Raw genomic sequence first — 24,073 nt, forward strand, 5'->3', positions numbered from 1 at the left:
AGCAATCCCCAGCACCAAAAAAGAAAAAAAAAAATACAAGACACAAATGTACAGAAAATTGGCCACCCAGAGACTACCATTTCTTAACATTCAAGGTTTGATTGTTTCTTTATAAAGATGGAGTTACACCATCTTAAGTCAGCTGCTGGAGCTGATGCTCACTGTAGTTACCATGAGGTTGAAGATGTTTCCTCATGTTGTTGTGCCATTCATGGTGGTCATGGCCAGAGCTGCCTTGGTGTCTTGAGCTTGTCTGACAATTCCCTTCAGTTCCGTGGTTAGGTTTTTGGATTCCTTGTGGCCTTTCTCTTGAGGCCTGTACAAAGAGGAACTGGCCTCTAGGGATTTGAAATGCATGGTTCTTCCCATGGAGCCAGCACTCCCTTTGTAGGCGTTCAGAGAGCACTGCTGCCTGCCACGCCTGCGCCAGGAGCCCTTCCTTCTCGTAGGAAATTCAGTCGTGAGTGGAGGAGTGCCAGCTGGGGCCAGCTGGAACACATGGGGAGGGCCTCTGGAGTGTCAGGTGCTAAGGTGGGGGGAAGCCCCGCACTGGCAAAGGGCTGAGATGTGTCACACTTGGGGTCTTGTGTATGCTGTGGCTGCCACAGTGAGATGGGCTAGAACAGAGGCCAGGAGACGAATGGAGCTTTTGGTGGCTGGGACCAGGACTGTAGCATGAAGGTTCTGGGGTAACTGCCCTCCTGGCAGCTAAGGAAGGGTGACTAGAAGGGTTTTTTAGGAGCACCTTTGTGATTGTCTGATAGGCCCTGTGGGAACGAAGTGGGCAGCTGGAGTTGGGATGGGATCTGGACTGAGTTCCCAGAATGGGGCTCATCAATTCGAGAACTGAGAAAGGCCTAAGAAATGTGAGAAGTGGGAAAGAGAGTAGAGCCTGTTCTCATCACCAGACAGGAGCCCCAGGGAGGCAGCTTTGGTCATGTGAATTTCCTGTCGTGTAAAAGTCTGACCTAGGTGAGCCTGGCTTTGAGCTACTAGTGCTAAGCGCCTCATGACTTATCCCTCTGTCATTGTAGGACACAGGAGCAAGGGAGGAAGAATGCACAGTTTAGTTGAGAGGCAAGTGTTCTCACTCACATGGAAGTACCTGCGTTGCCAGTCAGTGGGGAGGGCAGAATACTGAACTTGTTGCTGATAGTGCTGCTTATGTAGGGAGTAAAGAAGAAAGGAAGGAAGGAAGGCTGAAATCAATGCTTTTCAATCTTTATAAGTAGCATGGAATACTCCAAAGGTGGTGCAACCTGGCTTCTTGTTGGGCAAGGCTGTTTCAAGATCGTTTGCCCCGCGAAGATCATCTCTGCCACAATTTTTTTCTTTTCTTTTTTCTTTTTTTTTTTTTTTTTTTTTGCCAGTCCTGGGGCCTGAACTCTGGGCCTGCTCACTGTCCCTCAGCTCTTCAGTTCAAGGCTAGTGCTCTACCACTTGAGCAACAGCGCCACTTTGGCTTTTTCTGCTTATGTGGTGCTGAGGAATCGAACCCAGGGCCTCATGCATGCAAGGCAAAGCACTCTACCACTGAGCCACCTTCCCAGCCCTAAGGATTGTTTTTCATACAAGCATTGTCAGTTAGTCCTTCACACAATCATCTGGACTTACCTCTCTTGTTTCCTGGTCCTTGGGATCAACCTCTGTTCTTGTTCATCTTCTCTTTCTGCACACATTATCCTCACTGATTGTATTTCCCGCCAGGTACATATGTGGCTGGTGCTATACTCGAGTTACCCTGTGTATATACACTGTCATCTTTAACCCATCAAATATACTTGCTGTTTAGCTTTGCAGACCCCATTCCACAAAAGAATGTGTCCGCATACTTGGGGGCTCTGCCGTAGTCTCGCAGCCATCTCCTGACTGGGTCTACCTATGTTTCAGGCAGTGTGCAGATGTTTACATGCTGTCAAATGTCTGCCTTCATTTGGACAGCAGCTTTGGAAGTAATGGCTCTGGTTCAGAAGATGCTAGACCTGAAGCTGCAGTTATGAGAGGGTATTCTGAACCAAGTTAGCAGAATGCACTAAATTCACTTCTGTGCAATTCACTCTTAGGTGTCATTTACCCTTACTTGTGTGGGTCACATCATATATTTTTTTTGGGGGGGGGGTCTGGTCATGGGGCCTGAACTCTGGGCCTGGGAGCTGTCCCTCAGCTCTTCAACTCAAGGCTAGTGCTCTACCACTTGAGCCACAGCGCCACTTCTGGCTTTTTTCTTTTTTGCTTATGTGGTGCTGAGGAATCCAACCCAGGGCCTCATGCATGCAAGGCAAGCGCTCTACCACTAAGCCACCTTCCTAGCCCCACATCAAATATTACAATTCTCCTTTCTACTTGCAGATTCTGCACAGCAGCAATTTCGTATTCTTTGTGCAAGTTCTCTTCTCAGCCCCGTGATGCCTTGTACAGCTGTTTATCTCCTGACCTGATCAAAAAAGTAGGTTTGCCAGGTGCCTGTTTTTCTCCTCTCTTAAGCTCTTGGGTTTTTGTGGCTTTCTTGCTAAACGCAAAGATCTTTTCAACAAAAGACACAGTGTGTTGTGTGTCAGTCTGTCTATTGGGTGGCCCAGCTGATTGGAGAGTTTAATGTTTTGTATGCTAAACATTAGGGTACAAAGTGATACAATTATCAACTTCTCCTTTAAACAGAGACTGATTTTTTTTTTTTTTTTTTTTTGGGTCCGGTCATTGGGCCTGAACTCTGGGCCTGGGCGCTGTCCCTCAGCTCTTCAGCTCAAGGCTAGCGCTCTACCACTTGAGCCACAGCTCCACTTCTGGCATTTTTTCTTTTTGCTTATGTGGTGCTGAGGAATTGAACCCAGGGCATCAGGCATGCAAGGCAAGTGCTCTACCACTGAGCCACCTTCCCAGCCCCAAGACTGATTTTTTTTTAATAATACAAGCAAATTAAAATGTAAATATTGGTAAAAATCAATACTTTAAAGATACACTATAGGGCTTGGAAGATGGCTCAATGGTGGAGTGCTTGTCTTGCATGCATGAGGCCCTGGGTTCAATTCCTTAGCACCACATAAACAGAAAAAGCCAGAAGTGGCGCTGTGACTCAAGTAGTAGAGCACTAGCCTTGAGCTGAAGAACTGAGGCACAGCGCCCTGGCCCAGAGTTCAGGCCCCATGACTGACAAAAAAAAAAAAAAAAAAAAGATACATTGAAAAGCAGGGTACAGATTTTCCAGGACCTCATACTAGTGCTCTAATACATAAGTCATGTCCCCAGTCTATCCCTGCCCCACATACTTGTCCTTTCCTTTTTCTTACTATGGCCTTGAACTTGGGATCCTTATCAGTCAGGAGTAGCTAAGATTAGAGGTGGCCATTGCACTTTTTTCCCCTTTTTCTTTGGGGGGTCCTGGGGCTTGAACTCAGGGCTTGGGCATTGCCCTTGAATTTTGTGCTCAAGGCTGGTGCTCTGCCATTTGAGCCATAGTTCCACTTCCAAACTTTTTGGTGGTTAATTGGAGATAAGAATCTCAGAGACTTTCCTGCCCAGTCTGGCTTTGAACTGTGGTCTTCACATCTCAGCCTTCTGAAAAGGATTACAGGTGTGAGCCACTGGTGCTTGACTTTTTAGCTTTTTGAAGAAGATGCTGGAGTTGAATCTAGGGAGTCACTCCTGCAGTGCAAGCTGTGTACCACTGAACCATAATACCAGCTTCTTCTCTATAGAATTTTATTCTTGTATATGAAACACTGTTTGTTTTTTTGCTTTGTTTTTAGTTTTTTTTTATGTGGAGCAGTATTAGTGTTTGAACTCAGATCTTTGCACTTGATATGCAACTACTTCACCACTTGACCTAAACCTTTAGCTTTTTTTGCTTTAGTTTATTTTTCAGGTAGGGTCTAGCACTTTTGCCTTTGTGGCTGAGATTACAGGTGTGATTTCTTTTTTTTTTTTTTTTTTTTTTTTTATTTTGTCAGTCATGGGGCTTGAACTCTGGCCTACGCACTGTCCCCGAGCTTCTTTTGTTCAAGGCTAGTGCTCTACCACTTGAGCCACAGCGCCACTTCTAGCTTTTTCTGTTTATGTGATATTGAGGAATTGAGTCCAAGGATTCATGTATTCTAGGTAAGCACTCTACCACTAAGCCACAATTCCAGCCCTCAAAGAAAAGCTTTTAAAAAATCCAGACTATTGGAGTCTGCCCAGATAATAAAGAAAGTCCATGTGAGCCAAGTGCTGGTTGGCTCATGCCTGTAATCCTAGCTACTCAGGAGGTTGAGATCGGAGGGTTCAAAGTCAGCCCAGGTAGGAAAGTCTGTGAGACTCTTACCTCCAATGAACCACCAGAAAACCAGAAGTGGTGCTGTAGCTCAAAGTGGTAGAGTACTAGCCTGGAGCAAAAGAGCTCAAGGACAGTGCCCAGGCCCTGAGTTTAGGCCCCACAACCAACAATAAAAGAAAAAATCCATGTAAAGACAGGAGACTCAGCATGCTGCCCACAGCCTCACCAGGCAGAAACAAGGACTCAATAGCCAAGGGATTGTGTAACAGGAACAGTCCTGCATGTCTCTCTTGTAGGCCAGTAATGTTTTCAGTTTAAAGTGCGGGATGACAGGTATAAGTTAGTTGGCTGATGCATCAGTGAGAACACCTGCACTGCATTAGTAAGAGCACTCACACTGTGTGTAAGAACACCTGCACTGCATTAGTGAGAGCACTCACACTGTGTGTGAGAACACCTGTGCTGCATTAGTAAGAGCACTCACACTGTGTGTGAGAACACCTGCACTGCATTAGTAAGAGCACTCACACTGTGTGTAAGAACACCTGCACTGCATTAGTGAGAGCACTCACACTGTAAGAACACCTGCACTGCATTAGTGAGAGCACTCACACTGTGTGTGAGAACACCTGTGCTGCATTAGTAAGAGCACTCACACTGTGTGTAAGAACACCTGTGCTGCATTAGTAAGAGCACTCACACTGTGTGTAAGAACACCTGCACTGCATTAGTGAGAGCACTCACACTGTAAGAACACCTGCACTGCATTAGTGAGAGCACTCACACTGTGTGTGAGAACACCTGTACTGTGTTAGTAAGAACACTCACACTGTGTGTGAGAACACCTGCACTGCATTAGCGAGAACACTCACACTGTGTGTAAGAACACCTGCACTGCATTAGCGAGAGCACTCACACTGTGTGTGAGAACACCTGCACTGCATTAGTGAGAACACTCACACTGTGAGAACACCTGCACTGCATTAGTGAGAGCACTCACACTGTGAAAACACCTGCACTGCATTAGCGAGAGCACTCACACTGAGAACACCTGCACTGCATTAGCAAGAGCACTCACACTGTGAGAACACCTGCACTGCATTAGTGAGAGCACTCACACTGTGAGAACACCTGCACTGCATTAGCGAGAGCACTCACCGTGAGAACACCTGCACTGCATTAGTGAGAGCACTCACACTGTAAGAACACCTGCACTGCATTAGCGAGAGCACTCACACTGTGAGAACACCTGCACTGCATTAGCGAGAGCACTCACACTGTGAGAACACCTGCACTGCATTAGCGAGAGCACTCACACTGTGTGTAAGAACACCTGCACTGCATTAGCGAGAGCACTCACACTGTGTGTAAGAACACCTGCACTGCATTAGCGAGAGCACTCACACTGTGTGTAAGAACACCTGCACTGCATTAGCGAGAGCACTCACCGTGAGAACACCTGCACTGCATTAGCGAGAGCACTCACCGTGAGAACACCTGTACTGCATTAGTGAGAGCACTCACACTGTGAGAACACCTGCACTGCATTAGCGAGAGCACTCACCGTGAGAACACCTGCACTGCATTAGCGAGAGCACTCACTGTGAGAACACCTGTACTGCATTAGTGAGAGCACTCACACTGTGAGAACACCTGCACTGCATTAGCGAGAGCACTCACACTGTAAGAACACCTGCACTGCATTAGCGAGAGCACTCACACTGTGTGTAAGAACACCTGCACTGCATTAGCGAGAGTGCAGCACTGCGTTTGTTAACGGCAACACCCAGACTGGCCACAGCCAAGGATCAAGCCTCTCACTGCCACAAAGCAAACCAGTGTCCACCCTGGAATACCACGTAGGCCCTCTGCCTGTCATTGTACCCCTGGCGTTGGGGTGAGGTCCCGTGGTAGGGTGCACATAGTGGGCTGTTGAGTAAGCACTCTCTTACTGTAACATGTTGCTGCTTCAGTTTCAGTTCATTGTCTTCAGATTGTTCCCAGAGGCCCGCACTCCTCATCCTTCGCAAGACACAGCTGGCCTTCCCTGGAAACCCCTGTTCCTTCCCTCTGCAGACTGGCAGAGTGCTGCGCTCTCTCTGTGGAAGTGGAGCAGCTTCCAAGAGCTGCTGAAGGAGAAGGAGTTTCATGTAGGTCCTTTCTCTCCCATGTGTCCTGGCCCTTGGCTTGTAGGGAAGGAGGGAGAGTGTGAGGCTGTGTGTATGTTTCTTTGTCTCTCCCAGGTGTGGGGTTTGGAAGTGTGAGGCACTGCATCTCGTGTGTGTTTGTGTGTGTGTATAATATGTGTAAGACACATGCACTTGGTCTGGCTGAAAGCTCTCACTGAGACTGTACAGCTATAGTAAATACTGTGCTTTGCCTAGGTTCTTCCGACAGTTACTTTCTGCAAAAATCTTTTTTTTTTGTCAGTTGTGGGGCCTGAACTCTGGGCCTGGGTGCTGTCCCTCAGCTCTTCAGTTCAAGGCTAGCACTTTAATACTTGAGCACAGCACCACTTCCAGCTTTTTCTGCTTATGTGGTGCTGAGGAATCAAACCCAGGGCCTCATGCATGCAAGGCAAGCATTCTACCACTGAGCCACCTTCCCAGCCCTCTGCAAAAGTCTTGAAGGATGAATAAACCCTATTTGAACACTTGCCAGGCCTCATGGTGTACTGAGTGTCTGCCTGCCAGGAACAGTTACCACCATCAGCCCCCTATCACTCATTTCTTAAGGTGCTTGCATCATTTTGTTAGGGAAAAAGTTCAACTGTTTTCCCTTTTTTTTTTTTGTTGGTCATGGGGTCTGGACTCAGGGCTTGGGCTCTGTCCCTGAGCTTTTATGTTCAAGGCTAGAGCTCTACCACTTACACAGTGCCTCTTCCAGTTTTCTGGGGATTAAATGGAGATAAGTCTCATGGACTTTCCTGCCTGGGCTGACTTCAAACCATGATCCTCGGATCTCAGCCTCCAGAGTTGCTAGGATTATAGGCGTGAGCCACTGGCCCCCACTTTCCCCTTTAAAAAAAAAAAATTCCTTCCTTCAGCCTGGGACTCCTGACGGTGTAGTAAATGATGTATTCACAAAATATTTATTATGAGTTTAAAACAAGATTTCTCTAGTTATGCCTAATCCCATGTAAATAAGCCATAAAGTATTTGAAAGTATTTACTTAGATTTGTTATCACCCAGTTGGATAGCAAAAGATCATCTATAAGTGTAGATTAGTATTTTGTTTACAATTTCTCAGTAAGGAAAGCAGTTGGCTTTCTTATATAGTTCCTGGTGATATATAACTCTTGTCCCTCTTGCCTTATTTGTCTTATCTTTTCTGCTTCCCCTCCCAATTGTGCTTTTTCCTCTTTTATCCTCTCATATTCTTTTTTTTTTTTTAATAAAAACAATCCCAAGGCATTTATTGTCACCTGATGATAACACAAGGTCATCAGAACTGTGCACACTAACAACGGGGCTCATCAAACAATATGAACAGATGTTTTCTTAGATTCCCAGCAAAGAACATTAAAAAACAAAAAACAAAAAAACACTGTATAAGATTCTTAATAACTTCTCACTTCATTGATCATTTCTAGTTGGAGACACTTTGTAGTAGAGTAATATTATCTCCTTTTAACATGATCCGACCCAGTTGTTTTCTTGACTTTGTTTTAGAATGAATTTCTTCTGCATCATCTAACACAAGGTTCATGTATTCATCAGAACCAATGATGCAGCCCTCTATCCGCATAGTCACGTGCTCATAGAGCCACACCGGAATCCGAGATCTATTTTGTAAAAATCTGAAGATAAGATTGATGGGCTGCACCATCACCTTCTGCACCTTTTTGGCCCTGGCCACGGTATGGTGGAATCTTACAAAGGCCACACGGATCAGCACTCCTCTCATATTCTTATAGTTAATCACTGTTTTTCTTTTTCCTCAGACCAATGTTGTAAGGTCATTTATCAAATTATTTCCATTTCAGAACCAAAGTTTGTATACAAATGGCTGTTCTACCTTTTCTGATATTTTTAAATACCATTTTTTGTATTGTACAATGTACTTTTTATGATTTTTCTTTTCTTCATTAAAACTTTGAAAAAAAAATTTCCCCCCAGTACTGGGGCTTGAACTCAGGGTTCCTTATGCTTGCTACACTTGCTTTCTGTCACTACTATTTGAATCATGTCTCTAGTTTGCCTTTTTGCTGGTAATTAGAAGCACAGTCTCATGGACTTTCCTACTAAGACTGTCTTTGAACTATAATCTTCTAGGTCTCAGCCTCCTGGAGTACCTAGGGTTACAAGTGAAGCCACTGGAAACAAGTTTTATCAAACCGGTTAATGTTAGATATGCTAGCTCACAAGTGTGGGTATGGCACGGTGCCTAGAGTGAGAACAGTGAGCAACTGCAGCCTTGCTATCGGGTGCCCAGTGGGGGTCCTCTGCACAGGGCTGTGGCCTTGGCCTTCATGGGAACATGTATGTCAGGGTTTATTTTATGAGTCATAGGAAGTGCTGAGGTTAGTTCACATTGATTTGTGGAACTAACAACGTCATAGAGGAAATAAATTGCTTTGAATATTTAAACCATGTTGTTTGCTGGGCATTGGTGACCTGTTATCCTACCTACTCAGGAGGCTGAGATCTGAGGATTATGGTTCCAGGCAGAAGAGTCTCTGTGAGACTCTTTTTTTTGGGGGGTTCCGGTCGTGGGGCCTGAACTCTGGGCCTGGGTGCTGTCCCTCAGCTCTTCAGCTCAAGGCTAGCACTCTACCACTTGAGCCACAGCACCACTTCCGGCTTTTTTCTTTTTTGCTTATGTGGTGCTGAGGAATCCAACCCAGGGCCTCATGTATGCAAGGCAAGCGCTCTACCACTGAGCCACCTTCCCAGCCTCTGTGAGACTCTTATCTCCAGTTAACCACTCAAAAACAGGAAGTAGTGCTGTGGCTTAAAGTAGTAGAGTGCTAGCCTTGAACAAAAGACTCGGGACAGTGTCCAGGCCCAGAGTTCGAGCCCCATAATCAATGGGAAAAACAAACAAGCAAAAAAAGCTTATTGTTTATTACATTGAAGTCTAATGGCATAGACTTACAAGTCACACGGGTTAGCCATTTGAAACTAGGCAAATTTAGGACAATTTTAGTTAGCTTCATATTCAGAGGTCATAAATAGTATCAATTTCTTTTTTTTTTTTTTTTTTTTTTTTGCCTGTTGTGGGGCTTGAACTCTGGGCCTGGGCGCTGTCCTTCAGCTCCTCAGCTCAAGGCAAGCACTCTACCACTTAAGCCATAGTGCCACTTCCAGTTTTCTGAGTGGTTTATTGGGATAAAGAGTGTCAAGGACTTTTCCTGCTTGGGCTGGCTTTGAACTGAGATCCTCAGATCTCAGCCTCCTGAGTAGCTAGGATTACAGTCATGAGCCACCTGTGCCTGCCTAGTATCAGTTTCTGTGTCTTATTGTTCATCTCTTTGGGTTTAGTGTGAAATACATTCTAGAAGTGTGGCCTTTATATATTTGGAATTTTTAAAGGTCTAATATTTATAATCCAAACAACTGAAATTTATATCATTTTTGGTCCAAAGCATTTGCCGTAGGAGATTTGGGTTCCCTGTTTAGGGAATGGGTGTAAGAATAGATCATTTCCTTGGTCAAAAAGTAAGGATGTGGGGGGCTGGGAAGGTGGCTCAGTGGTAGAGTGCTTGCCTTGCATGCATGAGGCTCTGGGTTCGATTCCTCATCACCACATAAGCAGAAAAAAGCTGGAAGTGGCACTGTGGCTCAAGTTGGTAGAGTTCTAGCCTTGAGCTGAAGAGCAGTGGCACAGCCCCTAGGCTCAGAGTTCAGGCCCATGACCAGCAAAAAAAAAAAAAAAGGATGGGGGCTCGAAGGTGGCTCAGTGGTAGAGAGCTTGCTTTGCATGCATGAGGCTCTGGGTTCGATTTCTAAGCATCACATAAGCAGGAATAGCCAGAAGTGGTAATGTGGGCTTAGGTGGTAGAGTACTAGCCTTGAGCTGCAAAGCTGTGGGACAGTGCCCAGGCCCAGAGCTCAGGCCCCATGACCGACCAAAAAAAAAAAAAGTAAGGACAGGACCTCCTCTTTGAATCCCCTCTCTGAGTGGAGAGTCTTTCTAACTTTTACGGTTTTCTTTTAACTAAACTTTCTCTGTTTACCTTTAAAAACAAAAAAACAAACCTAAAAACTGTGGGTCATGCTTGAAATCCAAACTCAGGATCCTACTCTGAGTATCACAGTTCAAAGCCAGCCCAAGCAGGAAAGTTCTTGAGACTCTTATCTCCATTTAACTCTCAGAAAACTAGAAGTGGTGCTGTGACTCAAAGTGGTAGAGTGATTGCCTTGAGTGAAAAAGCTTAGAACGCACAGACACTGAGTTCAAACCCCATGACTAGGGACTGGGAAGGTGGTTCAGTGGTAGAGTGCTTGCCTTGCACGCCTGAGGCCCTGGTTCGCTTTCTCAGCAACACAAAAGCAGAAAAAGCTGGAAGCGGTGCTGTGGCTCAAGTGGTAGAGCACTAGCCTTGAGCTGAAGAGCTCAGGGACAGTGCCCAGGTCCAGAGTTCAGGCGCCACAACCGACAAAAAATAAAAACGGCAAACCCCAGGACTAACCAAAAATGAAAAGGATGAGGATGGTTTTCTTCCTCAATACTCAGTTGCAGTTTCATCATAACATAGGGTACAGATCTTTGACTTTACTACAAATGGCAAGTATTTATAAACTGACTTTGCCCTGTGTCTTGTAGTTAACTTACAGGGATTGGCTGCAACTGGAACTGGACATTGAGCCTGGAGCTGATGTTCTTTCAGATGTGGAGAGGTGAGTGATGGAAGAGAGCTACTTTTTTTTTTAAGATTTTTTATTGTTAAAATACTGTACAGAGGGGTTACAGTTACATGGGCGAGATAATGAGTACATTTTTTATCAAGCATTGTAGCCTCCTCCTTTGTTTATCCTTCCCAGCCTCCCCCTGCCTCCTCACCCAACCCCCCCCCTCTCCCAGTCCCAGTCTCTTTGTCATCTTAGGTCTGTGCCATCATGTCCTCCTATAATTAATCTTCCAGTTAGCTAACATTAGAACACAACATTCCTTTAGTCAAAAAACTAATTGGGGTGTGTGCTCTTTGTGGAGGGTGGAGGCAGCCGTGGCTGTTGGGGTGTGTGCTCTTTGTGGAGGGTGGAGGCAGCTGCAGACTGTCAAGCAGCATTTCTCAGGACTGATCCAGATGTTTGCTGTTGCAGACAGGACTTCCATCAGTGGGCAATCCATGAGCACTATTTGCTGGCACCCCTGGCTTCAGGGGGCTGCAGCGGAGACCTGGAAGTGGCCTGCACAGTTCTTGTCAGTGAGCTGATGGACTTCTACCAAGGGTCAGTCATGTGATGCTTCTGAGAACATATGATCATGCTCTCAGTCCCGTCACTTCACCCAAAGTGTCTCCGGAAGACACTGCACATGAGTCTGATCTCTGGATCAACGGTTTGTATGTATGGCTTGGTTCTTTTTTGCACCTGGAGTTTGGGATCAGCAAATGTGAACAGTGGGACAGGCAGTTTTTCAAGTGGCATGGTCCCTCCTGGGCATGTCTCCCTTCTGAAGTGGTCTGTCATTGCACCTCAAACCTGTGCTAGCAACTCACAGGTTCTGCCTGTTACCCTAGCAGTGACCATTAGGTCACTAGGTTCTGTTCTCTAAGTTGTAGGTAATAAACCACATTATTTGATAATCATAAAAGAATTCAAATCTAAGTGCCAGTGGTTTATGTTAGTAATCCTCATTACTCAGGAAGTTGAGACCCATAAGCTTGCATTCAGAGCCATCTGTGGCAGAAAAGTCCAAAAGTCTACTTCTTACTAACCAGAAAAGGCTGAGCACAAGGGATAGATAGTGAATTCTTGAGTTCATGCTCCAGTATTGGAGGAAAAAGGAAAAAAAAAAATCCTAAGGCTGAGGCCATACCTCATTAATAGAGCACTTGCCTAACCCCCAACATTGAAAACCAAAAGCATAATTTTACACTGTGCAGGCAGATCATTGCTCAAGATTCCACAGGACAAGCTCCCCTTTGTCTTCCACAAGGACATTCAAAAGCACTGTCTAGCTTCTGTGTGGCTGTTCCAGCATGATCAGTGCTGTTAGAAGGTCTCTCTATGTAGCCCAGACTGGCCTGGAAAGGGACATCCTCCTATCCAACCTCCTGAGTTATTGAGATGACAGGCTTGGCCACTGTGCAGTATGGAATTCTTCCTACTGGAACTTAGTGGCTGAGAACAACATGCACCAAGCAAAGTGAAATTGGAGCCAAGTGTGGTGTATGCACAAGTGTGGCAGATGAGGCCCATGTCAGTGACTGGGCTGCTCATGTCCCATTTCCTGCCTGAGGAATTGCCTATTCTGAACATTTTATGTAGAGTCTTATGAGACCTTTATGTCTGGCTTACTTCACAGAACATAGGGTTGAACTCATGGCTTCATGCTTGCTAGACAGGTGCTCTACTGATTGAGTCAAGCTTCAAGCAAATTTTTTTTTTTTGTGGGACTTGAACTCAGGTTCTGGGTGCTGTCCCTGAGCCTTTTTGCTCAAGACTAGCACCTACAACTTGAGGCACAGCTCTACTTCCAGCTTTTTGTGTTTAATTGGAGATGAGACTCTCTCCGACTTTTCTAGCTGTAGGCTGGCTTTGAACTGTGATCCTCAGATCTCAACCTCCTGAGTAGCAAGGGTTACAGGCATGAGCCACCAGTGCCTGGCTTAGCAAATTGTTTTTGAGGTTCATCTCTGCTGTAGCAAGAGTCAGTACTTTATTTTATCATTGCATATTGAAGAATACTCCACATTTTCTTAAATCATTCTTTCATTGATGGCCTCACAGGTAAAGTATGAATACTGCTGCCATGAACATTTTTTTTAATGGGTGCTGTGTTTTAATTTTTCTTGGGAATATGCATATGACTAGAATTGCTGGGTTATATGGGAACTTTTTTTCAAGGAACTACCATAATACTTTGCACATCTTGCTTTACCATTTTACATTTCCACCTGCAATAAAGGATTTTAAGTTTAACGAACCATCATCAGCACTGCTACTATTTTCTGGCTTTTGTGTGTGTAGAGAGGGTGTGCCATTACTGGGGTTTGAACTGGAGCCTGAGTACTGTCCCTTAGTTCTTTTTGCTCAAGGATGGCACTCCATTGCTTGAGCCATGCCTCCATTTCCAGCTTTTTGCCTGAGATAAGAGTTTCTCAAAGCAAGGCACCAGTGGCTCTTGCCTATAATCCTAGCTAATCAGGAAGCTGAGATTTGAGGATTGCAGTTTAAAGCCAACCCAGGCAGGGTTATCTTATCTCCAATAATTACTCCTTGCTAGAAATGTCGCTGAGTCTCAAGTGGTAGAGTGCTAGCCTTGAGTACAAAGGCTCAGGGACAGAGCCCAGGACTGGCTAAAAAAGTTTCTCAGATGCCTAGTCTGGCTTTAAACCAAAATCCTCAGATCTCAGTGTCCTGAGCAGCTAGGATTACAGGTGTAAGCCACTGATGCCTAAAATTTTTTTTTAATCTGCTCAAAGCTACTGCTTTACTACTTGACCCACACTTCCACTTTTGGGTGGGTAGAGAGACTTTCCTGCTTTTGGATGGGTAGAAGACTTTCCTGCCCCTACTGGCTTCACACTGATCTTCAGATCTCGGCTTCCTAAATATTAGGATTACAGGTGTGAGCCACCAGTTGCTCAGCTGTTTCCTGACTTTTCAATAATATCTACTCTTCAGTGTCCTTGGTTAAATTAATTCCTAAGAATTTAATTATTTTCAATGCTATTTTTATAAGAATTATTGCTCTGTTTTCATTTTTAGATTATACATGGTTTATGTTTAGACATGCAATGTTTTTTTTTTTGTTTTTGTTTTTGTTTTTGTTTTTGTTTTTGGGTCCGGTCATGGGGCCTGAACTCTGGGCCTGGGCACTGTCCCTCAGCTCTTCAGCTCAAAGCTAGCGCTCTACCACTTGAGCCACAGTGCCACTTCCGGCTTTTTTCTTTTTGCTTATGTGCTGCTGAGGAATCAAACCCAGGGCCTCATGCATGCAAGGCAAACGCTCTACCACTGAGCCACCTTCCCAGCTTTGGACCTGATCTTAAGGGGAAAGTTTCAGTCTTTCATCAGTAAGTTTTCTGGTAGCTATGGATTTCGTAGATGTCCTGACACTTGAGGAGTTCCCCTTTCCTAGTTTTATTGTTATATTAAAGAATAATTTTTATTTTTATTTATTTATTTTTTTGTCGGTTGTTGGGCCTGAACTCTGGGCCTGGGTGCTGTCCCTCAGCTCTTCAGCTCAAGGCTAGCACTCTACCAGTTGAGCCACAGCGCCACTTCTGGCTTTTCTGCTTATGTGGTGCTGAGGAATCAAACCCAGGGCCTCCTGCACTCAAGGCAAGCACTCTTCCACTAAGGCACCTTCCCAGCCCCAGCCTTGCATTTTTGGCTAAATCTCACTTGGTCATGGTATATCACTCCTTTGGGCTACTAGTACTTCCTTGGGTTTTATTTGTTGCTAACTACTGTGCTATGGTACACATATCCACTCAGCTCTGGAGGCATGAGGAAAATTGGGTACTGCAACACTCTCAGGAAGTGCTGAGCAGGCTTTCCCGTCTCATTTGCAGGTCCAGAAGTTATGGCCACATGGAGGATGCTCATTTAGTCCTTGGCAGCCGCAAGGGAAATGTGGATATTCTCTCCAGGCTGCAGGTGAGTTAGCGTATTCATTGTGTAAGTGTCCCCTGGTGAGGTGTTTATGACAGACTTCCATACTGGTGTCATATTACCAAGTAGAGTGGAAACTCAGGTCATCCAGACTGTGGCTGAGATCCAGAGTGTGTGTCTGAAGTAGTTCTACAGATGAGCATCACAGACACGTAGTGCAGTGTTGGCAGTAGAGTTGCTCCATGATCTTCTCTAACTCCTGGCTGCTCCACTGAGCATCACACTCTTAGAAAAGACAAGAACGAGTTTCAGTTTGGCAGAAGACAAGAGAGTATGGGAGTTGCAGGCTTCCAGGGTTCTGCAGCCTATGGGAGAGACAGGGCATCAGTGAGTGTGCACCTGTGTGCTTACACCACATGAGCATTTTGTATCTCTGTGATCACACCTCCTGCGAGCATGCACCTGTGTGCTCACACTTCACATGAGTATGTATCTCAGCAATATCTCTCCATTGATTCTGGAGTGTTTGGAAGCCTTCCTCCTGCCTCCATGCCACTGTGCCCACTTGGTTGTCCTGGGAGCATGCATTTGTTAGCTCTTCTGTTGTTGTTACTAAATACTTAGGCACATCAACTTAGAGGAGGAAAGATTTTTGGCTCCTTGTTTGAAAAGTCTCGAGGAAGTAGGAAGTAGGAAGTCCTAGTGGGTAGGAGTCCTAGTATGTACGCAGAGCTACCTGTCTTGTGGGGGCTAAGAAATAAGGAGAGACTGGAAACAAAACAAGCACCCAGTAACCTTCCTCTAACTAGGTCTCATCTTAAGTTTCTACCGCCTCCCCAGGCTTCGTTCCGCTACGGATCTATCACTTGATTAATCCGTACCTGTTGAGGCCAGAGCTGTCATGACCTAGTAACCTCTGAACACTTTGGGGATCAAGCCGGAAGCTTACGGCCTTTGAGGATGTGTAGATATAAACCATAACAGACATGTGTGGTTTTATTTGATAAAATGCTATTTGTTGATTCCAGCGGACATTTTTCAAGGGCCTGAATTTTTAAATATGGGGAGTAAAAAACCATAGGTTGTGAGTACTTGGGGAATCCATTCAAACATATGGTAAACATCCTACAGAGGAAGCGAACCACAGTCTCTTCCCCCTCACCTTAACCTCTCTCCTCCCCATCCACCCTCTTTGGGTTTGGAGGAAGGAGGGAGCCACTGCATGGGCTGTGACTCGATGTCGACAGGATGTACCTGGGCACCTTCGGTCAGCACATGCCACCCCCTGCCAGTCCCGTTGCTGCTTGCTGTCCCCAGCCTCCTTCCTCCTCCCTCAGAACCCAGCCTACCTGGCCTACTCCACTTAGAAATACAGCTGGTCCTGCTGCTGCTTGTCTCCGCACCATGCCCGCAGTGTCTGGCAGGGGCTCTGACCATGTGTTCTCTCTCACCTACAAGTTGGGGCTCTGTGCTTATAGGTGGACTCTGGGTAAAGAAGGAACTGGATTTTCCAGTCTTTTCTCCTTACCCTCTGAAACCACACATGGTGTAGCCAGAGAAAGTGACAAATGAATTCTTAACAGAAGCCGGGATGGGAGGGGAGAATGGTTCCAAGTAAAAGAGCTTGTGCTCTTGCTACCTTCATCCCTGTGAAAATCTCTCTCCCAAGCTCATCCCCTGGGGCTCCTGTCTGAGACTCACAGCAGGCCTTGACAACTTTCTGCCCTGAGTCTGGTTACATGTTTTTCTAGGAGATGATTGTGGACCTAGAACTGGAATGGGGCTGCTCCCAGAGACCCTTTCTCTTCGCTGTGTTCTGCAGGAGGCTCCAGGCCCTGGAGCGTGGAGGCAGTGTAGCCTCCAGCCTCAGGAGGCAGCAGGAGCTCCTCATGTGCAAACGGTACCAGGGCAGCACCACAATTCCTTTTGAGTTTCATTCTGCTAGTTCTTGTTTCTGTCTTTCCATGCTAAGCCTGGAATGGTATTAAGGGTGCTTTGGGTTAAAGGTAATTCCACATACTCCAAGATGTACACTTCTGCTGTTTAGGTTTCACCCTCCAGTTGTGCCTCATTCGGCCATGGGGCACCCTTCTACGTGTTGTACACAAATATATATGCATATATATGGAGAGAGAGACAAAGTGTCTGCTCCAGCTTAAGCCCAGGTTGGGGGCAGAGACACTTTTGTGCTCAGAACCCAGGGCTTGGGCAGGGTCAGTGGGAACAGCTGTGACATGACCCATTCCTCCCAAGGCTTCTCCTCCGCCTGCCTCCAACTGTTCTTGTTGGCAGCCTGAAGACCAGACAGCCTGTCACCGCCAGCTGTGAGGAGTTCTTTCACCTGGTCAATTCTGAGTTGGTAGGTGCAGATGCTCTACATGCCAGCCTCCCCCCTCACTGCCAGCTCTACTCGTTTGCCTTATTGAAATGTTTTACAGAAAAACTGCTGTTGCCGTGGTGGTACACTGACTGAGGACATCACCGTCCACTTCTTCAGGGTAACCCACGCATACTGTGGCCTCAGGGACCCTTGGGATGAGTGCCCTCGGGTCTAGGTTCTCATGGCGGGTGGGCTCTGGCAGGCTGCCGAGCTATGGTGTACTCTGTTGCAGGGACTCCTCAGTGCCTGTTTACATAGCCCAGACCCCTCACTGACGGCCAATCTCATTCTGATGGAGTGCCAGACCAAGTGCCCCCTGATTCTGACCTCTGCACTGGTAAGCCCGGCCATCTCGGGGGTCAATATTTAGCCTAGGCTTTTCTCAAATTTGTGAACCTTCTTCCTCATCTTCCCAGGTGTTGGGATTACAAGCATGAGCCACCATGCTTGCTATGCTGAGGTGTTTCTCCATGTGAGGGGACTCCATTTCTCACAGTGTCCCATTCTGGCTATAATTTAAGATATGTAAGGATAAACAGGCCCACGGCAGAGGACATGTCTTCAATTTTCTTATCTTTTTTTTCTTTTGTCAGTGGTAGGCCTTGAACTCAGGGCCTGGGCACTGTCCTTGAGCAATTTTTGCTCAAGGCTAGTGCTCTACCACTTTGAACCACAGCATCACTTCCAGTTTTTAGTGGTTAATTGGAGATAAGAATGTCACAGACTTTGCTGCCCAGTCTGGCTTTGAACCACCATCCTCAGAGTAGCTAGGATTACAGGTGTGAGCCACTGGCGCCCAGCCATGTCTTTTTATTTTTTTGCCGGTCATGGGGCCTGACCTCTGGGTCTGGGTGCTGTCCCTCAGCTCTTCAGCTCAAGGCTAGCGCTCTACCACTGGAGCCACAGCGCCACTTCCAGCTTTTTTTCTGTTTATGTGGTGCTGAGGAATCGAACCCAGGGCCTCATGCTTGCAAGGCAAGCGCTCTACCACTGAGCCACCTTCCCAGCCCATGTCTTTAATTTTCTAGAGCAACTGGCTACCCCACTAGAGTCCCTGTCCTGCTGTGTTCACTGGAGGCCATAATGGCTGCCATCTGCACACATCTCAACACTCTGACCCTGTGTGGTGCTGCTTTTATCTGGTCTAGCATTTCAAGACTGCATGTACTTGTTACAGCAGTTGCCAGTCCTGTCACTGTATAGTCCACGGTGGATGAGCTATTTGTTTAGGCACTGGGGAGCAGGCCGGCCACCCAGGGCAGAGCGGCCAACTTTTCTTTCAGGTTCTCAGGTAGGGCCCTCCCTTCCCTTGTTCTGGAGAACAGGAATTGCTTTAAGTTTCAAATGCAGAGAGCTCTCGGTTGTTGCCTGGGGTACAGTCTTCCCAGTTATTGAAAATATAGCTGGTCTCATCTGACTGCTGGCCTTTCTTTTCCCATGAGTCATGGTGGACAAGCCTAGAGCCGGTCTTGTGCAGTCGCTGGGGGAAATGCTTCCAGGATGAGCTTCCACGAGAGTTTCGCAGGCTAAAGGCAGCCCGGGACTTTGCCAGCAAGTGAGCATTGGTAGTGGGATGGGAGTAGCCCGCTGCTCGGGCCGGGTTTGGGTTGTTTCTAGATATGCAGGTTGCAGCTGCTACAGGACTTGTGTGAATAAGGAAGAACCAAGTTGACAGGCTTTTATTTGACTGAGCAGCTCAGTGTTTTGTTTTTTTCTTGGTCCTGGGCTTTAACTCAGGGTCTGGTCTCTGTCCTTAAGCTTCTTTTGCTCAAGGCTAGCACTCTACCACTTGAGTCATAGCTCTACTTCCAGCTTTAGGGGTAGTTAATTGGAGATGAGTTTCATGGACTTTCCTGACCAGGCTGGCTTTGAAACTCCATCCTCAGATCTCAGCCTCCTGAGTAGCCAGGATGACAGGCGTGAGCCACCAGCGCCTGGCACAAGTTGTCTCTTGAGGGCCTCAGCAGGACCCCTGGGTCCCATCTGCCTCCATGGAGAATATCTTCACAATGCCTTTGGGTCCCACATGGCTAGAGGGCCCAAATCCTGCTCAGCAAATGGGGAAAGCATGCCTAATTCCATGATGATAGATGATTGTTTTAAAGTTTTTTACACTCCTGCATTGTTTCACTACTTTTCTGCCAGACTTTTACTATGCTGAAAATGGGCACTACCACATTTGTGTAGTGATATAGCTGCTGAACCCCCTCTGTCCCTGGCAAGTACCAAGGGTACTGAGGCTTTAGTGGTGCCAAGCCTCTTCCAAGCTCAGAGAGCTGGACTCCCAAGAGCCTACGTCAAGGCGAACAGAGCTTTTCCTCTCAGAATGCCTTGACGTAGAGCAGCAATCTAGTGTGCAAGGCCAATACTGTGCCTGCTGGGTCCTCATGCACAGCTATAGGGCTGACATAAGCCTCACATCTGCTGACTCCAAGTCCCCTGATGGAAAGGCAGGCCCTGGCTACTAGGCCAGATGATACTTGGTTGCCAGTGGTATGACAAAGGGATAATAATCAGGCTCTGTAATCACATGTTTCTCTGTCTCCCAGTTTCTTCTCTGACTCAGCTTCCCCTGCACCCCACCTGCCCTGGGTCTCAGCTGCTTCTCTGCACTTTGCGGTTAAAGAAGTTGAAAAGGAAAACATCAGGAGACAACTAAAGAGGCTGGACTGTGAAACAGAGGAGGCAAGACCTGGAATTTTTTTTTTTTTAGTAGTGGGGTCTGAGCTCGGGACACAAGCTTGGACTCAAGTGTGCTTGGCTTAGTTGTTCAGCTGGTACTTTTTAAAATTTTGGTCGTCATGGGCTTAAACTCTGGGCCTGGGCACTGTCCCTGACCTCTTCAGCTCAAAGCGAGCCACAGCGCTACTTCTGGTTTTCTGGTGGTAAGATCCTTGGAGATAGGAGTTAATGGACTTTCCTTCCCTTTGAACCACGATTCTCAGATCTCAGCCTCCTGATTAACTAGGATTACTGGCACCTGGCTTCAGATGGTACTCTCAACATTTGAGCCACACCTCCAATCTGACTTTCTGCCTTCCGAACTTTTCTGTCCAGGTTAGCTTCAAACCACAGTCCTTTCAGCCTCCTGAATAAGTTGGGTATGAACTAGTGCCTAGCATGACATGGAGTTCTTTTTTAAAAAAAAAAAAAAAATCTAAATAATTGTACAAAGGAGATTTTTTTGTTGTTGTTTTTGCCAGTTCTCGGGCTTGAACTCAGGGCTTGGCTGCTGTCCTCTGAGCCTCTTTGTGTTCAAGGCTAGTGCTCTACTGCTTGCACCATACACAGCACCATTTCTGGCTTTTTCTGAGTAGTTTACTGGAAAGAAGATTCTAACAAACTTTTCTGCCTGGACTGGCTTTGAACCTGCCCCACAATCCTGAGATCTTAGCCTCCTGAGTAGCTAGGATTACAAGGCATGAGCCCGGGGCACCTGGCTGAGATGGAATTTTTCTTAAAACACATCTTTTCTAGCAAGTTTGTTTTTATTTTTATTTTTTTATTGAGGCAGGTGCCAGTACTGGGGATTAAATTCAGGGCTGGGCACTGTTCCTCTGCTTTTTTGCTAAAGGCTAGCACCATTCTTACCACGTAGGCCACACCTCCATTTCTGACTTTTTGCTGGTTAGAGATAAGAGTCTCAAGCCCAGGCTGGCTTCAAACTTCAATCCTCAGATCTCAATCTCCTAAGTAGCTAGACATGAGCCACCAGCACCTAACAATTTCCTTAGTTTTTAACTATTCAGAGGCAAGTATGAAAGGCCCCATCAGCAGTAAACTATTTTTAATATCTTCTAAAAGCTGGGTGGCTCACACTGGTATCCTAACTACTTAGGAGGCTGAAATCTGAGGTTTGCAGTTTGAAGGCGGTCCAAACATACACACATGCTGGAAGTGGTGCATCGGCTCAAGTGGTGGAGTGTTAGCCTTGCACAAAAAAGCTAGGAGACAGTGACAGGCTGGAGATTTTTTTTTTCCTGCTAAGATCTACTCAAAAGACTTAGGCCGGGGCTGGGAAGGTAGCTCAGCAGTAGAGTGCTTGCCTTGCATGCATGAGGCACTGGGTTTGATTCCTCAGCACCACATAAGCAGAAAAAGCCGGAAGTGGCGCTGTGGCTCAAGTGGTAGAGCACTAGTCTTGAGCTGAAGAGCTGAGGGACAGTGCCCAGACCCAGAGTTCAGGCCCCACAACCAACAAAAAAAAAAAAAAAAAAAAAAAAAAAGACTTAGGCCCTAGGGGCTGGGAAAGTGGCTCAGTGGTAGAGTGCTTGCCTTGCATGCATGAGGCCCTGGGTTCAATTCCTCAGCACCACATAAGTAGAAAAAGCCAGAAGTGGCACTATGGCTCAAGTGGTAGAGTGCTAGCCTTGACCTGAAGAGCTGAGGGACAGCGCCCAGGTCCAGAGTTCAGGTCCCATGACCGACAAAAAAAAAAAAAAAAAAAAAAAAAAGACTTAGGCCCTAAGGAAGGTGCTGGCAGCTCACACCTATAATTGTAACTACTCAGGAGACTGAGATCTAAGGATCGTGGTTTGAAGCCAACCTGGGTAGGAAAGCCTGTGAGACTCTTATCTCCAATCAACTATTAAAAAAAAAAAAAAGAAAAGAAAAATCAGATGTGAAGCTGTGGCTCAAGTGGTAGAATGCTGGCCTTAAGCAGCAAATAAGCTCAAAGTTAGTGCACAATCCCAGAGTTCAAGCTCCAGGGCAGGCACCTTAAAAAACAAAAACAAAGGCCCTAGTCTTATAGGCTCCTCAGAGGGCTGTACAGGTCAGGTCTTGCAGGGGTTAGAGCCCTGGCTAACTGTTGGGAATATGACCTACTCTCACCTGCAGCTGTTGGTCTGCCTCCTTTTCTTCTCCCTGACTGGCTTGCTGTCATCACATCTGACCCCAGACGTAAGTCAGACTCTTCAGGTGAGGCACCCCACACCCCCGGGGCCAGGCTACAATACCAGAGTGCATCCTAGATGGTCCTCTGGGTATCTCAGGTTGTGCTACATTGTCTTCCTTAGGGTGTCTTGACGTGCATGCTTCCCCTTACACACAAACCTTTTTACCTGACCTGGGCGACACTTCTTACACTGTCACAAGTTCTAGATTTTGAAGGAGTAAAGACCCCCTAGTGCTCTTAAGAATTCAGCCTTATTCAGTCAGTACAGAGGTCAGCATTACATCAGCTTGGTCTTCTCTGTGGGCCATAGGATGCCAGGGACTACACGAAGGCTGTGGACATCTGTGCTGAGGTCCTTGCATGTTTGGAGAGGAGGAAGGTGTCCTGGCTTGTACTCTTCCAGTTGACAGAGACAGGTAAGCAAGCATGAGTCTTCTGAGACCTGACATGGAAGGAAAGTGGCCCTGTCCTGCAGTAGGTAGATGTTAGCTGATCCGATGCCAAAGGGGACTATCATTCTCTTCAGGAGCAACTTTCAAATGACGGAGGACAAGGCCTCCTGGGAGCTCACTTTCCAAACTCATTTTCTCAAGTTTATCTTTCTGCAGAGTTATAAACTCAGTATGCATTTATGTAAAGCAACAGAAGTCTGTATCAGAGCACTTTGGAGGACCGCAGTGCTACTGGTCTGAGAAATGGACCCCCAAGCCTGTTGTGTGGGGTGGGTAGGGGTTGCATGCCCACCTCCCAGCCTTTGCTCTCCTTTGTTTTCCCAGACCCTTCTTTCCCTGCAGCACTGACAGATGTCAGAACCAGATACCTTATGCCGTCATTGGTCACTAGACATAGATCTCCCCTCCAAGGGAGCCTGGCCCTGACACACAGCTGATTGAGCCCCTCTGTGTTGCAGATGGTGGCCTGGGGCACCTCCTCCTCCGCCTGGCCCCAGATCAGCATATCAGGCTGCTGCCATTTGCCTTCTACAGGTAACCAAACCCACCTTCCTGGTCAACAGAATGAACCCTAGCCTATAGGGCCTGGGTGGTAAGAAGGTGCTGTTTTCCTAGGGTCTCCCAGTAGGTGAAGAATGCCTGTCACTTCCACAGAGGAGTGGACATTCTCTCTACCTTCAAGTCTTTTGTAATCTCTTCTTTACCTCTAGTCTTTTGTCCCACTTCAATGAAGACACTGTTGTCAGGGAAGAGGCCTTCCTGTATGTTGCGGCAGACATGTACTTCAAGCTGGTTCAGCTCTTCGTGGACGGGGAGATGAGGGCTGCCTCATCCTGTGCTAGCAGGAGCCCACGGCCCCAGGGCCAGCCCCCTCTCCAAGTGAGCTCCCCAGCTGTCCACGTGGTTCCTGCCAAGGATTTGGGGATCCTGGCTCAGTACACCTCCCCGTGACTACCATCTTTTCTCTAGGGCAACCCTGTTCAACTGGTAATGGAAGCCCGCCTTTTCCTACTGCAGTTAATACCCCGATGCCCAAGACAGAGTTTTTCAAACATGGCAGAGGTAACACACCTTCCCCGGGCTAACCCGCACTTTGGGGAAATGAGGGCATCTGTAGCACTTGGCTGTATGTCCATGGCCTGGCAGGGAACTCAGTGTCCCCACCAGGCCTTCCCTGTGCGTGCCATGGTCTTCAGACAGCTCACTCGGGCCATCCTGACTGGCTGAAGGGCTGAGCAATGTATTTCTTCACAGCTGGTGGCAGGTCACGGAGTCTCTGACCCCGAGGTGAGCGCTGCCCTCTTGGGCAGACAGAAGGCTGACCCCCTCCTCCACCCGGACCCTGATCTCTTCTGAATGTGCTC

At 46.9% G+C, this 24,073-nt stretch overlaps 1 protein-coding gene and 1 pseudogene across 4 annotated transcripts in view; one reads left to right on the plus strand and one right to left on the minus strand.

Moving 5' to 3' along the window:
- Fanca (FA complementation group A) overlaps positions 1–24,065 on the plus strand; it is a 59,784-nt gene extending 35,719 nt beyond the window's left edge. For 3 of the 4 annotated variants that reach the window (XM_069987820.1, XM_069987821.1, XM_069987822.1), the window contains 17 exons: positions 2,350–2,446; positions 6,226–6,402; positions 11,022–11,095; positions 11,519–11,647; positions 14,941–15,025; positions 16,732–16,880; positions 17,234–17,339; positions 17,419–17,478; positions 17,593–17,697; positions 18,803–18,915; positions 19,910–20,045; positions 22,200–22,262; positions 22,568–22,673; positions 23,168–23,243; positions 23,420–23,588; positions 23,679–23,771; positions 23,964–24,065. In XM_069987820.1, coding sequence (XP_069843921.1) covers positions 2,350–2,446; positions 6,226–6,402; positions 11,022–11,095; positions 11,519–11,647; positions 14,941–15,025; positions 16,732–16,880; positions 17,234–17,339; positions 17,419–17,478; positions 17,593–17,697; positions 18,803–18,915; positions 19,910–20,045; positions 22,200–22,262; positions 22,568–22,673; positions 23,168–23,243; positions 23,420–23,588; positions 23,679–23,771; positions 23,964–24,065 — 1,840 coding nt within the window. Of the gene's footprint in view, positions 1–2,349; positions 2,447–6,225; positions 6,403–11,021; positions 11,096–11,518; positions 11,648–14,940; positions 15,026–16,731; positions 16,881–17,233; positions 17,340–17,418; positions 17,479–17,592; positions 17,698–18,802; positions 18,916–19,909; positions 20,046–22,199; positions 22,263–22,567; positions 22,674–23,167; positions 23,244–23,419; positions 23,589–23,678; positions 23,772–23,963 lie in introns of those variants that run through there. The other variant, XM_069987823.1, reaches the window with a different exon arrangement.
- LOC138803749 (small nuclear ribonucleoprotein E-like) lies at positions 7,783–9,342 on the minus strand (annotated as a pseudogene).
- Positions 24,066–24,073: the final 8 nt, after the last annotated feature.

This window comes from Dipodomys merriami, unplaced genomic scaffold (assembly GCF_024711535.1).
Source record: "Dipodomys merriami isolate MVZ:Mamm:240054 unplaced genomic scaffold, mDipMer1.0.p SCAF_348, whole genome shotgun sequence".
Taxonomy (NCBI): Eukaryota; Metazoa; Chordata; class Mammalia; order Rodentia; family Heteromyidae; genus Dipodomys; species Dipodomys merriami.